This window comes from Vanessa atalanta, chromosome 25 (genome assembly GCF_905147765.1).
Source record: "Vanessa atalanta chromosome 25, ilVanAtal1.2, whole genome shotgun sequence".
NCBI classification, from domain to species: Eukaryota; Metazoa; Arthropoda; class Insecta; order Lepidoptera; family Nymphalidae; genus Vanessa; species Vanessa atalanta.
In genome coordinates this window covers 1,044,224-1,059,845 of record NC_061895.1, presented here as the reverse complement: position 1 = coordinate 1,059,845, position 15,622 = coordinate 1,044,224, and the positions used below count along the sequence as shown (strand labels likewise).

General features: G+C 36.6%; 1 protein-coding gene across 3 annotated transcripts; it reads left to right on the top strand.

Moving 5' to 3' along the window:
* Positions 1–1,278: 1,278 nt before the first annotated feature.
* LOC125073660 (oocyte zinc finger protein XlCOF6-like) lies at positions 1,279–14,592 on the top strand. Of its 3 annotated transcripts, none has more exons than XM_047684590.1 (11): positions 1,279–2,020; positions 3,088–3,173; positions 7,400–7,445; positions 7,899–8,089; positions 8,452–8,657; positions 8,917–9,033; positions 9,731–9,940; positions 10,421–10,489; positions 11,038–11,139; positions 11,708–11,921; positions 12,160–14,592. In XM_047684590.1, the coding sequence occupies exons 1-11, from the start codon at positions 1,744–1,746 to the stop codon at positions 12,511–12,513; spliced, it is 1,872 nt and encodes a 623-aa protein (XP_047540546.1). In that variant the 5' UTR covers positions 1,279–1,743; the 3' UTR covers positions 12,514–14,592. The 3 variants fall into 3 exon arrangements, with proteins under 3 accessions (XP_047540546.1, XP_047540545.1, XP_047540547.1); XM_047684589.1 differs by having other exon boundaries at positions 1,279–2,041; XM_047684591.1 differs by lacking the exon at positions 10,421–10,489 and having other exon boundaries at positions 1,279–2,041.
* The last annotated feature ends 1,030 nt before the right edge of the window (positions 14,593–15,622 follow it).

Sequence of the window (15,622 nt, the reverse complement as noted above, 5' to 3'; positions counted from 1 at the left end):
AATGTCTTTTCTCTTGGCCAGTAAAAGTATTGATTAAAAAAATGCTTCTCATGAAGTGGGGGATAGATAAATACCAAATGTTATTCATTGTATAAAATCACTATATTTTGAGATTACGAATCGTATAATGTATGTATGTAAACTTTTTAAGTCGCGTAAATCGAAAAATTTGTCTAATTTTTTTATAATGTTATGTGTAACATTTTAGTAATAATAAAATTTAGGATGAAGAATACAAGCCTTTTCTTTTTATTTTATATATGGTGAAAAATAATTTGCTACACATTGAACCCTTTAGTTTTATACTTCCAAGCCCTTATATTTAACATTACCCTTAGCAAATGTATTTTTTTTTACAACCAGCGTCTTTGAAAAGAAAATACTCAAATCGGACAAGAATCGTCGAGAAAACTTATTAAATTTTGTCAAATTTTAATTATTGAAATAACAACAATAATCTTATATCTTACTTATTATAGTCTTACTTCATTTAATACCAATGGCAACAATTAAAATAGTCCTTTTGAATTGAATACTGTATAAAGGTTCCTAGGTTCGAACCTCAAGTCGGGCCAAAAAATAAAGTAGATATAGCCGGATTCTGGAAGTTGGATATTTGTACACTTCCGTGCCTTGGAAAGGACGTAAACCCTTTGGTCCTGCGCCGCGCCTGACTCTTTCCGGTCTTGTTGGAATTGCCGTCCCATCGGATATCAGATTATGAGAGTGCATCTGTAGTTGCGCACACACTTTTGTATCAAAATACTGTGACCGAAATCGATTCGGACTACATAATCATAAATAATAACAAACTTAAGTATAACCACTTAAAACTACTGAAACGAGGCGTATGAATTTTTGAAACGAGATTTCTTTTGACTTGTGTAAGACGTATTCGCTGACTGGCTGACTTTTAGAAGTTCAATATATAGAAAGGGTAAAAGTTTATACGAATGTTTGGCTAATTTTTAAATCAGAATCACGAAAATTGTTCAATAGTTTTGATTAATAACAAAATAGGATTTTCTAAGGTTTAAAGAAATCATCTTTTAAAGAAAAGATAACATGGATGACCATTATTTTAATTAGATTACTAACGACAGGCGAGCTTAAAATATCAATTATCACATATTAGAACTAGTATTAAGAAAATGGATACCTACGCTAGCAAATCACAATTTAAAAAATATCTTATTTTGTCAACTAGCAACAATAGTTATTGTATTGCAACATTATATTCTACTTTTCAAGTTTTGACAGTCTTCAGATTTTGGATTATCGTGCTATCGGCGAATTTGTTACGGTCCAAAAATAATGATCTTGTGTTATACTTTTTTTATTAGATGGTGTTCAAATGTTAAATAGAACATAATATATTTAAGTGTTACATCGGTGGACGTGTTATATCATTGAGTGAATTATCGCTGAGAGTGTTTTGTAGAAATGCGATAGAAGCCATACATACATCATGGCCTACTGATAATTCGTCACAGAACGGTACTTAGAGAATGGCGATAATCTCATTAACATTACAAGTTTAGTCTGTGAAATATATTAAAAAGAATAAAATAAGTACTACATTTCTTTAGAAAGTAGTAAATACGAAAAAGTATTTATATTATCTAAACTTAGAAGTTATATCAAATCATGTTTTAAACGTTTTCGTAATGTAGTAATATATATTGAAAAAAAATATAAATGTTTATATTCGATATCTTTTGAAATAAATTATCAAAAAAAAAAATGGATCCTTCACCAGAAATGCATACAGATATACAAATCAAAGAAGAACCGGTAGAACTACATGAAATGGATATTGAAGTGAATTTAAAAATAGAAAACGATATTACCAAGGAGGATGAAAGTGTTCAACCAGATAATTTTGTCGCTATTAAACAAGAATTACCAAACAAATTTTCTGTCAAATTAGAGCCTGTAGATGATGGTGATAATGCTTATGGAAACCAAGAAATAGTTCCAGAACAAATGATTATGAAACTTGATCCTTCATATTATGACGGTGAATTTTATAATAATTATGGTAATTAAAAAATAAAATATATCTGATTTAAAAATATATAACTCCTCTTTATGTGTGTATGTAATTAAACTCCTAAACAATTGAACCAATTTCAAAGATTGTGTTGTGTTTATTTGAGGGAGAGAGGACCTGCATGGTTAAGATTATATTTATTCAATGGAGTTGCTATTTTGAAATAAGAACCACTTATTTTTTACCCAAATTATGTCCTGACAAGCAGCTATATCTTTAATTATATTAAAATTAAACAAAATAATGATTCACTATCTAGTTCTACATCTTATTCCAGTCAGTCACTTCCAATATTTTTTTATTTGTATAGTTATATACAATATTCCATTTAAAGTATGTAAATGTTATTTGTTGTTAATTTTTTAGCATGTTTTACTTGTATAATCGGGCCCACATTTCAATGTAATAATATTATTAGATGAGTTTCTAATGATAAAATTGATTTTTTTAGCATAATATTATCACAGAAAATATTTACATTAAACCTGTAGCTTAATTCTGCATTACTGTAATGATCGGAACCTTTTTTAAAAATGGGATGTTACTATAAGAAGCTAGTGTCTGCATACAGTGTTGGGGCGTTACGTCACCAAAGCTGTATGAAATAGTTTAAATATGTCACTAACCAGTTCATGTCCCTTGCTTTTCTCGTGTGGAAGGGTACCTAGCACCTACAACCTACCCCAGATTGCAGGTTCTAGGTACCCATAGTACTTTTCTGTTCTCCTGATAACATTTATGCAAAATGTCATAACAATCAGCTGAGTAGTTATATGTGAAAGTGTTACAGATAAATAAACTTTCCCATTTATAAATGAAATTAAATCCTAAATAATACTATAAATGTGAAAGTGAGTTTGTTTGTTTCACTTTCATATCCTAACTGCTCATCCAATCATAATAAACATTACCATTCAATTTGTCAGGGGTATAGAAGAGTTGTAGGGAGCCATGGAAACTTAACTGCTAACTATTATCTGTAAATAATATTATTTTAACAATGTCAAATATTACAAATTTTTTTTTTATTTAAGATGGAAAACTATTAACCAACTCCAGAGTAAGACAAGACAAGGATGAAATGGACGATGACTATTTGCCTGCAAAGAGTAAGAAAAAGGTAAACTATTTAAAAATATATATAGTTTGAAGACCAAAAAAAAATAACATTGTTGTTCATCAGTCACCCTAACAAACTCGCTCGCCAATTCAATATGGATCAATATGTGAGAAAATTAATTAAAAATTAAGTTAGTCTGGCTAATGGGGATTAGCCAGACTAGCTCGCACCTACAATGATCTGTCCTCGAAGATTTCTGGCCTTCTAACTGTTTTTAAATCTAAATTACTAAAATTCTTTAATAATTATTATTATGTTATATGAATGCTTCAAATTTGTTTTTCAATATTATCATTTTTTTCTATTCGTTTTATATTTGCTAATTTTGTAATAATAATGTCAATTAATTTAATTTCTTTTTAATAATGATTAATTAATTTAATATCTAATTTTAATTAATGAATATTTGATGCATGCTGTGATTACCTATAAAAAGAAATACAATTATCATGAGTGTAAATTATATATTAAGTACTTATGTAATACAATTGTAATTTCTGTTGGTGATCCTTTTGAAATAAAAATAAAAATAAAATAAAATAAAGCGAATAATATATAACTTCGTATATATATGTATATGACATTTTTATTATATATTATATAGATTTCTAGCTTTAAAAGTCAAAAATATTTATTCAATATGGAAGTGTTTACACTTGCTTATTGATAGTCAAAAATCTATCACCTATTATATAAATATAATAATATCCGAAAGCCTAGAAAACCGCCAATAGCTCTGAGCAACAGATGAGTTACAGAGAGTTAGCAACAGAGAGTGTTGCCGCTAACGGGAAGACACCTTTGGCATGACAGCATCACAGAACAGATTTGCTCATAGCTTTAGGGATGATTGCACGTACACGCGAAAAAAATAATAAAAAATAGCTTAGTATTAGAGCATTCATTTTATGAATTAAACAAGCCTTACAATTGTCGCGTCTGTGGTGTAACATCTCGCCCTGTTATAAGTATAATATAAGCAACATTAACTTTATATCCTCTTGGAAAATAGGTTACATCTGACATCTTACATCTGACAGATAACTCGAGTACCGCGCGCGTTCATTGGTCAAATTAAATAGCGCGCGCTTCCGGCTTCGTGTTACATACTTCCGTCCCTTTTCAATCAATCTCACAGATTGCAGGAAGCTAAGAAAAGATGTTACGTATTTTATCATCTTTGTTATATAGATTGCAAGGCTATAAGTTTAATTCTAGTTTCCTTCAATATGTATGGTATCCTATGAAATCTTTGTATTACATATCAATTTATGTCTATTGGAACGCAGAATAAATATGACTTTATCCAAGTTGTTTTGTATATGGTCATTGGTGTTAAATTTTCTTGTCGGTCAGATGGCTAGTTTATATTCGAAATGCTCGGTAGCGAAACGTGCTGGTCGGAGATGCGCTCCTTCTGCGAAAACGTGATGTCGCAGAAGGAAGCCGCGGAGCGGGAGTGGGAAGAGGATGCCGCTGCAGACCCGCTCCGCCGAAGACGAACGGGGAGAAGGAAGAAGCGCTACGCGCACCTTCTCCCCCCGCTTCAATAGGCGTCGCAGGGACTAGGGGGGTCTCAGTACCCTGAGAATCCCTTCTAGGTGTTGGAGGCTCGCACAGGCGGGCCGATCGTCAGGGCGTCACGGTAGCATGCGTAAGCGATCCCGTGGCGCCCGCCGAAAGACGGAGAGGGTACCGTTGGTTTTTTAGTGGGTAAACCCGGCGTACCTGGGAGCACTCGGCGTCCAGGGCTCCGGGGAGTCCCACACACCCCCCACTTACCATCACGTGGGGGAAGCGCGTAAAGCGTTTTTCCAGCGAGAAAAAAAAAAGGTGGCTAGTTTATATTGCTACATATTCTGAGGTTCTGGGTTCAAATCTCAATTTGGCTTGCGTCTGGAAGTATGTAAATTCCGTGCTCCGGTAAATATGTCGTCGTCCAAAGACTTGCTTCCTGAGTTGTTTCTGGTCGTGTCGGAACTGCCGTCACATTATGATTAATGAAGATAAAATTAATGATAAAATGAAAATAATTATAAGGTTGAGGGAATAGAGAGTGTAGTGACTGTATTGTAATATAAAAATATGATAGGAATCTATATCTGATTTTGGAAAAACGGTCATAGAGTTTTGTAATATTACGTTTCGAATATGAATATTTATTAATTTTGCTCGGTGAACTTTGTGCAAGCCACCCACTCATCAGATATTTTACCGCCAAACAGCCGTACTCAGTATTGTTGTGTTCCGGTTTGAAGGGTGAGAGAGCCAAGCACAAGGGACATAAAATCTTAGTTCCCAATGTTGGTGGCGCATTGGTGGTGTAGGGAATGATTAATATTTCTTACGGCGCCATTGTATATGGGCGGTGGTGACCACTTACCATCAGGTGGCCCATTTGCTTGTCCGCCTACCGCTATCAGAAAAAAAAAATTATATATGAATGTCCAAACGATCAATACTTTATTATAATATTTAATAGGTACCCAATTGAAATTTAAGTTATGTCCATTTTAAAAACTTCGTAGATCGTTAAATGTCTCGTTAGTGTGGTAGCTAGCCTATGGTCGGGCATCTTGGGTCTATAAAACAGTTATTGGGTTATTCTTTCAAGAAATTCTCGACCGCAGGCCGAAGTTAGAAAGTTGGCAGCGTCACACTCCCGTGCCTCGGAAAGTACTCAAAGCTACTACTACTCAGATCTCATTCCGGTCGGGTTGACATCGGACTATAACATTTAGGGAATAGAGTATAATTTTGTTTGTCTTGTGCCCTGTGTCTCCGATCAGGTGTTACAGTGCTTGATTAGTCTTCGAGAATAACCGCCGTGAGCGATATTTAAAGAACACTACTCAGTATCGTTGTGCTCTGGTTTGAAGGGTGATTCAGTGTAATTACAGGTACAAGGGACCTATGGTCTCAGTTCTCAAGGTTTGGTGTCGCATGTGTGGTGAAGGAATGGTTCATATTTCTTATAACGCCAATGTGCGGGGATAACGGTGCTACTGACCATCAAATGACGAATTTAATGTCAGTCATAAAAATAAAAAATAAATTGATCGTGATTTTTTTTGGTAGGGAAATAAAATCTCTGCCAATAGTATATTTACAATGCCAAACAAACTCTTTGGTAAGACCGTCTGGGTCGGTTGTCATATATTTTACCGCCAAGTAGCAACACTTATGTACCTAGTAAAGTTGTGCTTTGGTTTGAAGTGGCGTAAGCCAGTGTACAGGCAAAGGGGATATAATTTAGTTTTCAAGGATGGCGGCGCATTTGCGATGTATGGTATAGGTATATTACCAGTCTCCCTATTTACTTACTCTTGATGCCAAGTTACAGTGGCTCCCCCATATAAACGGATTTGCGGGTAGACTGAGTTCTGCGGCATTTGCGGTCAAAAAAATTAGATTATTTACCGATGTTGATACGGCTCGCCTAGTTTATTTCAGTTACTTTCACAGTATAATGTCCTACGGTATTATGCTTTGGGGTAACGCAGCCGCTATCCATACTATATTTGTGCTGCAGAAGAGGGCTATTCGCGCAATCTATAACCTAGGAGCCAAGGAATCATTAAGGTATAAATTTAAAGAAATTAAGATATTGACTGTTGCTTCTCAATATTTATTCTGTAATGTTTTGTATGTACGGAAAAATATTAATGTTTTTATGAGAAAATGTGATTCTCATTCAATCATTCAACATTGGTACAAGGAACAAACACAATCTTGTTACTCTGGTTACTCGACTGCATAGAGTCAGTAACTCTTTTGTGGGGCAATGTATACGCTTCTTCAACAGGATCCCAGAAAGAGTTCAAAATGCTTCTGTTGCGAAATTTGAAAAAAATGTTAAGGAACGCTTGTGTGCAAAAGGTTACTATACAATTAGTGAGTTTATGTTTGATAGCACACCTTGGGAATGAAACGATCGCCTCCTAGCTGTTTCTATTTAAATACAATTATGTATATAATTAATTTGACGTAAAAAAAAAGACCCGCCGAGTTTCTTTCGCTGGTTCTTCTCAGGGTGTTTCTTTTTCCGAACCGGTGGTAGTGTTTAATTTGACCATCAATAAGAAAGTGTAATACTTCTATATTGAATAAAGGAATTTGAGTTTGAGTTTGATTTAAAACAATAAAAAACGGTCCTAGTGTTTAAAGCGTTGTATACAGCTCTGGATAAATATGTCCCAGTAATAAACGACAATTTTTTTTTACAGAAAAAGGAGTCAAATGTTAAACCTCTTTTCAAAGGAAAACAACGAAGTAAGTTTTAAATTAGTCAAAATATTTTTCTCATTTTAGTATCGATCCTCCTAGTCAAATTATCGGCTTGCCAGACATTAGAATCTGTATACGTCGAGGCTTCAAAAATATTTAACATTGAAGAAGACATTTTATTTTATATAATTTTTTAATAATAAAAAGTTTTAAAGATTACGTCTTGTAATGAATCCTCTTCCCATTCATTCTCTCTCGGGAGCGTGTACGGTTAACGAACAACATTTTTATGAATATAATTTGGCCTATATTTTAAGTATAAATTGTACCGTCAGCACGAATAATATCGAATTGACCTAGCGAACGACACGGAATAGCGCTTAAACCAATTAAAAATAAAAAATAAAACACATCCTTGGATCATACAATTTGCTCGAGTGTCGTATGTTTAGACAGAAAAGTAAAGATTTAACATCGTATTGATTTGTATTATTTCAGACGACGAACAGACATACTCAGATGACATAACGAAACACATAGAAATAGTGACGATAGATGAGGCCGAGCGGGTCGTGGAACACCATGACTTGTTCAATAGTCGCAAACACATGAACTATACATGCGAGCCGTGCGCGTTGGGGTTCGTCATTGAGGACGCTTACCACATGCACATGAAAATACATTCGCCGGTAAGTTTTGACCAGTACGGTAGTCGTAGTGGAAACTGTCAGGATTTTTAGCTGACTGATAGCATTCGTTAGTTTTATTTATTTCGTTTGTTTTATTAAGATTTTTAATACGTTAATAATCGAAATAAGATAAAAAATATATTTACATAATTAATATTAATAATGTCGGTCTTGTATTATATACGTTTTACGGCTCGTCTTAGTAATCTTACATATTATATTTTTTTAATTTAATGTTGTATAAGTCTGTATAGATCAATAAGATTATATAAGACTTCCGTCGAGTCTATTTCGATGAAATAGTTCAGTCGAACCGGCGCGAAGGTGGTCCCAAGCGTAACAGGCCTCGGTCGGCACCGCAGGAGAACGGCAGCCACGCGTGCGACATCTGCGGCGCGCGCGTGAAGAGCGCGGACGTGCTGTACCGCCACCGCCTGCGCCACTACCGGCGCTACCGCTGCCGCGTGTGCGCGCTGCGCCTGCGCGACAAGGACACGGTGGCGGCGCACGTCATGCGCGAGCACGTCGGCGCCGCCTTCGTGTGCGCGCACTGCGGCCGCGGGTTCAAGTACGTGCTCCTCCTTATTTGCCTCCCTCGCTGAGTCCAGGCGAAAGCTACCAGGCCCCTTGGCCGATTTTGTGGTCGTGGACTCCGCTGAGCGGGATCGGCCTTTTCCCGTTCCCGCTCTGTCATTTTCCATGTAATCTGAGGCTTACTGAACATGATGCCGGAATAAAGTATATTTCTATTGTACTTATTAAAGGTCTGCATTGGTTCCCCTCAAGTGATAACCTGCTATTCTAATGTGGTGGGTTGCGTCCCGCAGACGGCCGCAGTACCTGAAGCGGCACGTGGAACAGATGCACACGAGGCCGCTGCACCTCGAGTGCCCCGTGTGTCAGCGCGTGTTCTACGAGCGGGGCTGGTACCGGTGTCATGTCAGGTGAGTTGGACCCTCTATATTTATCAATAAAATACATTAATGTAAATGTAGTCAAATTATAATAATAGGAAGATTTGTAAATTATATATTTTCACGTTCAGTTAGATAAATCATTTACAGAAATAAAGAAGAATTCGAGCTCAAGAGTTAGGCCCTGTAGAACTCCGAACAATATGTATTTTCGCCAGTTTTTTTAGTTATTTTATAGTTTTCTGGGTTATTAAGTAAGGCAATTGATTATCATCGTGACTGCTATACACGTAATTTATAAAGAATTATGCTCAATAAGAATTGCATTAAAAATAAGTCTGTATTTTCGTGTTTACCAAATGCATTTTGAGTATCAGTGTTTACGTGATATTTCATAACATATATAACTTTCCTATATCCAAACTGTAAACTACCCGTTTTGTTCAGATCCGTGTTGCTACCTGCCTAATTACATAACTAATTAAAAATCTGATCGTATTATAAATGTCCTATTAATATCTATCTATTTCATAAGTGCCGCCACCACGAGATCTGAGATGTTATGTTTCTTGTGCCTGCAATTGCACTGGCTTACCCTCTATACCACAATATTTTGTGTTTTTGTGTAAAGGTAGAATATGTTGTAATCGGATGTTACCTGGATGGCAAAACCCACCACCGGTAAGTACCGGCAAATTTTAGTAGAAAACAAAGGATTAAATTCCAGGACTCACAATGAAGAAGTACGCAAGAATATAGATAGAAAGGCGATATGTTCGCATTGCGGCCGTGAATTTAGGAATAAAGCCTACCTCATACGACACTTGCAGACACACGAGGACCGCCAGCCAGTCGTGTGTAAGCACTGTTCTAGAACGTTCAAGAACATTGAAGTGCTCAGGGTACATTACAGGCAGCATCATTCGAAGAATCCTCTGTAAGTACACACACAGATAATGTATCTGTTTCATGGCTGTCTAAGATAAACTATTACAGTTGCAAGTAGTATCAGTCCATAAATATCCCACTTTCCAGCAAAAAATGGGGGAGGGGAAAGGCTGCCCCCTTTAGAAAAAAGGTTGACTGCAAAATGTGGCATTTTCTCACAATGTTTTCGATAAATGTCACAGGTTCCGGTTCATGGGTCATATTTAGCATATTTGTCATTTGGAATGTCGGCTTTAATCAATTAAATTAGTGTTAAATTGTATCTATCATTTATATATATGTGTGGTATATATATATATATATGTGCTATATATGTGTGAGTTATATATATTTTGCTATTTTACTGAGACCTCTCTTCTCACTATACATGATGATAAGTGTGTATCCAAACATAAAATGGTTTAAAGTGATCTCTGTAATGAAAATATATGAAAGCTGAAATAGTAAAAATCAAATATACAATTTTTAGGAACGAAGATGGTACCTTCAACGAGAACTTCACCGGTCGTACGTACGCTTCGCAGGGGCGTGTAAGAGGGTAAGTTTTTTTTTTATGTTAGAGGTGGCAAACGAGCAGGAGGCTCACCTGATGGAAAGTGACTACCACCGCCCATGGACATCTGCAACACCGGGGGGCTTGCAGGTGCGTTGGACGTAAAATTTAAAAGGATTCAAGTAGTTAGGTACTATTGCCTAGTTGTTTAATGTTGTATCATAAATGAAGATCTTGCGTTCCGATTCTTCGAAAAAATTGTCAGTTTACATCGAGTTTACAGTATCGTTCAGTCATTTTACTACTCTACAAACGCAACGATCCAGTTGCGGTTCGGTCGAAGTTGCATCGGAATGTTATCAGGATAGAATCGTGACCGATATGTACAAGTAGAATTCTCGGTTTAAGCCGAGCTCAACTTTTGTGAGGAATAATCGAAGTTGGGTCAATAAAATCGGGAACTTATCATAATCGTTATAATTTAGAATTGGCCCCCTGGTTGTAATGCAAAATATAGCAGAGAAGTTATCAAGTATATTTTTTCTGCTGTAATTTGCCATTGGAACAGCGTGCAGTGTGTGTGTGTGTTGCAGCGCGGGCGCCAACACGACGTGCGCGCAGTGCGGGCGCGTGCTGACGACGCGCGCCATGCTCGCGCGCCACACGCAGCGCATGCACACCGAGCGCGTGCGCAAGTACGTACGCGCGTTTGTTACATGTTGGAGGTCTGTGGCGACAGGGCCGGATTTGGGGGATCCTTATCGGTAGAGCTTCCGACGAGTTAACGATTTCAATGTAATATATGTTTACATAACTGTTTTAAAAGTTACTGCTAAACTGTTACTAAAAGTAAATAAAATACATTATTGACACACCTTATTGACAGAAATTATTGTCGCTCAGGGGCCTCCAAACCTTTAAATCCGGTCGTGTACTAGTACTTCGATATTAAAATATGCTTTTTATTTCTTAAGCTTTCACTAGTTCGGAATGTGATTCCAAGAACCGTCAATATCAATTAATAGTCATTATTATATCAGCATGTAAAGAAATAAAGGCGGCGTAACGCTGCGTAAAATATAACATGACTGATGTCTCTTTATAGAGCAGCCGAAAGTTTTCATCACTAGTTGTTATATAATATTTAATACGTTTCAAAGTATGATTTAAAATACTCTATTGTAAGATTAAGATTGACTTGCTAAACCAAAAACATGATTCGAAAAGTCCGATAACCAAATGACGCCAGCGCTCGGGCCGCAGGTTCCAGTGCGACTACTGCAAGAAGTGGTACTTCACGAAGGCCGAGGTGCGCTCGCACATCGAGTGGACGCACCTGCAGCAGCGGCGCCACGCGTGCGCGTGCGGCCGCGTGTTCCGCACGCCGGCGCGGCTGCGCGCGCACGCGTGCGCCGTGCATCTGCGCATCGCGCCGCCGCGCGACAAGACCTGCCCCGTCTGCGGGAAGATGTTCGCGGTCAGTTCGCGGCCTCGCCGATGCACTCATTATTACGCTACGATACCACGATGGAGCTCATTCGTCATTTAATTATTATTCTTTGTACCTACAAATATTTTATAAATTAATTGTTAGTCTAAACTCGGTCTAAATTTTAACATATGAGAGGAGCTATCGAAAGCTTCACGAAAAACACTCGTGATTTCCATCAATTTTAGTGAACCATTTTCAATTTCAACTTGTTTCTTTATTTCAGAATCAACAAGTCCTCACACGTCACATCAAAGGTCACTCGGGCGAGACTTACCCGTGCAATGAATGCGGGCAGAAGTTCAAGACTCAGTCGTACGTCAAAATACACTACAAACTGAAACACCTGAAGATGTCACGCGCAGAGATCAAAGCTCAAAGCAAGAGGACGCTCATCACGGTGGAGAACAGTATGGACGAAAGAATGGTATCGAAGATCAAAGTCTACGATCCCATCACGAGTGGCGACGACCCGCTCTTTATAAACGCTCAAGAGAGGGAAACTGGCGTGAAAATGGAAAATCAAGATATATCTGTGCCGCTGTTTGAAACGTTCGTCGATATCCAGCGAGAGTGTTGAACCCGTTTTGAATTTAGCGTTAAATTGAAGATTTTTCAAATAGTATTATACAGGGGCGTAGCCAGGTGGATCGTAACACAATTTTTATAATTTTCTATAGCCTACTTCAGTTAAACATACCTTAGATATTTCTAACAGCTCCGATACCAACTTCGGCGCCAGGCAATATATTAATACTAATATAATAAATTCGAAAGTAACTCAACACCCAAACCACTGAACATGGAAGGATTAAGGCTAATAGACCAACCCCTAAAGCAAGCGCCAGTTAGACGTCCAATGATATCACCTCAATTCAAGGTCAGAATTGTTTATATGTCGTTAGAATAGGCTATAGAACATTCTAGAAGTCCCTTCTCAGATTATGGCTGCGTTATTAAGGATTGATACAAACTAAAATATTATATTTATTCTTAACACTTAGTCCGATTTAATCTTTGTATATAAGCGAATTACTGTGACTAACTCATCACGAGATCTGCGATACTATGAGTTCGATTGACTTGAAATTAATCATAGTTACTCCTTTCGCGACGAAAGGATTTTAAAGAAGAACTTCAAGAGGGGGTAAATGGGAGGAGCTGTAACTTAAGTGTATGAATTGAACCCGCACGAAGTCGGGACGGACAGCTAGTATTAAATATATGAAACGAATACGTTTAATATTATTTATAGTAATAGTCACTGCCGATGCAAAAAGTTCAAAAAGAAATTTTTAAAGTGATACAGTATATACCTTACATATATATATATATATAGGAAACGTTAATAGATATCTAATGTATGTATTCAAGATTTGTAGGTAAATGTTAATTTTTTTTTTATTTCACAATTACCTTTAATTTATCGATATTATTTATTTTTAGTTTACTTAAAAAATAACCGGAAATATATTAATTATGTTGTAGTTATAGATTACTGTAAATATTATTTAATTTATTCTTATGTATTAATGTCATGATCTCTAGGATTTAGTATCAATTGAATTAGTACAGACACCGACAACCTTGAACATTACGGCATTGGAAGGGGGGGGGGGGGAATAGTCCGGGTATTGTGTAAAGTCTGGCATTAATGATATATAAATAAATAAAACTGATTCGACCACTGGTTCTAATCTAAGCGTGAAAGTTTTCAACTGCGCAACGCCTTGCAAGAAAATCTTTATAAATAAATGACAAGATGTATTTTTTTTTGGACCTAGATCAATAATCACACTTATACCAAAAGTTCACCTCAGGGGAGACCAGCCAACGCAGGACAAATTATAGTGCACTGTGTGTGGAAACACAGGTGCACTCTGTATTCCGTCACTCCTTTAAACGGATGTGTTAGTAAATCCAAATTTTTTGATATTATTTATAAAATATATAGAAGCAATTTCTGCGTGTTTGGTGTATCTTCCAAAATAAGTTTTAGTTTCATAATATTGATTACCTCTCGTGTTTTTTTAAGTCATTTCACAAAAGCAATTTTGCGAATGTTACATCATTAGTGTTTAATGTATTTAAGGGTATGAGCCCTGATAGTCTCTTCTACCTTGAGATCTAACCTTTAGAAGAATTCTAGTATAATTTAAGCAACGATCTCCGGACAAGATGTCCGATCGGTTCTGTCCTTAGTATTGGTTTTTAGGTGTTAAAATTAAATTAAATATTAGAATCAAAGTACGTTGGCAATTTAAACAAAGCAATGAAAGTGAGCGGTAAACTGTTCAGCGAATCAAAGGCGAATGGTCGATTCAAATATTTGAAATAATTGATTTATAACTAAGAAACACTCAATGACCGGAAACAGGTATAGCGTTCTGCTATAGCGTCAATTGCTATACACATATGTGAATCAATACATATGTCAAGGTTTATTTTTTTTAATATAAATTGGCAAGGACAATACACTACACTACCTTTTCTCCTCTTTAAACAGATTTTCTTTTTTTTTGTAGCTTACCTTAGTACCGTTATCAAAAAAAATTGTAAACAACATTATTAATTAGTAAGCGTTCATGTTAGCGTTTGTAGAACAATTGATACAAGTTGAAGGTTCAAATTAAATTTCATGTTTTCCTGTTATATTAAACAATGATAATGTAAATGATAATGTAATGATCGAACGGTAAAGCACAGGATTAACACAGGGTGGATGAAATGGCGGCAGGTTACGGGAACAATTTGTGACCCCCGTATTCCCCTTAGACTTAAGGGGAAGATCTATAAGACCATGATCAGACCTGCTATTCTATATGGATCAGAGTGTTGGGCTATAAAAGGGATGACTGAAAGACAATTGCATGTGGCGGAGATGAGAATGCTGAGAGCAATGTGTGGTGTTACGCGAATGGATAGAGTAAGGAATGAGTACGTAAGAGGAAGTTTGAAAGTGGCACCGGTAACCGAGAAGCTATCTGGAAACCGGCTGTCTTGGTATGGGCATGTTATGCGGAGGAATGAGGACCATGTTGTGAGAAAGGTTTTGAGTATGGATGTGGATGGATATAGAGGTAGGGGACGACCCAAGAAACGATGGATGGATTGTGTGAAAGACGATATGGTTAGAAAGAATGTTACTTGTGAGATGACGTCTGACAGAGAAGTATGGAAGAAGAAGACATGCTGCGCCGACCCCAAGTAAAATTGGGATAAGGGCAGGAGGATGATGAATGTATTTCTGTTTGTGCGGAACACTAGTTTAATAAAATCTCCTCTAAAAAATTTTTTTGGAAAATTATGCTCACACCCAATGACTATAAATTAATATTTTTGAGATTCTTAAAGGACGTTTTCCCAATGCAAGAAATATGTAGATACTAACCGAAGGACAAATTCAAAACCGGGCAAATTTAACTAAGTAATGTGCTTATAATTCAGCTCTTGCGTGTCGGTGCATGTAAAAATTTTACGTGATTGTATAATTGATGAATTCAAAGATCGACACTAAAGTAGCGTGGTGTAATACCCAAGTTGAAATCTCATTGGACAAGTGGTCTTTGTCAAGCAATATTTGTGTTTCTTGTCTTCCGAATGATTCGACATCCACGTTGCATGAGTAAGATGAGACTGTGATCTCATTAAATAAGGATAATATTATATATCTCAAACAATGAGATACC

Bases quoted from the DNA above. Each gene is read 5' to 3' on its own strand.
- LOC125073660 (XM_047684589.1), top strand. From the start codon at position 1,744: ATGGATCCTTCACCAGAAATGCATACAGATATACAAATCAAAGAAGAA. The intron at 3,174-7,399 runs GTAAACTATTTA...TTTTTTTTACAG, and splicing joins CTGCAAAGAGTAAGAAAAAG to AAAAAGGAGTCAAATGTTAA. The intron at 11,140-11,707 runs GTACGTACGCGC...CTCGGGCCGCAG, and splicing joins CACACCGAGCGCGTGCGCAA to GTTCCAGTGCGACTACTGCA.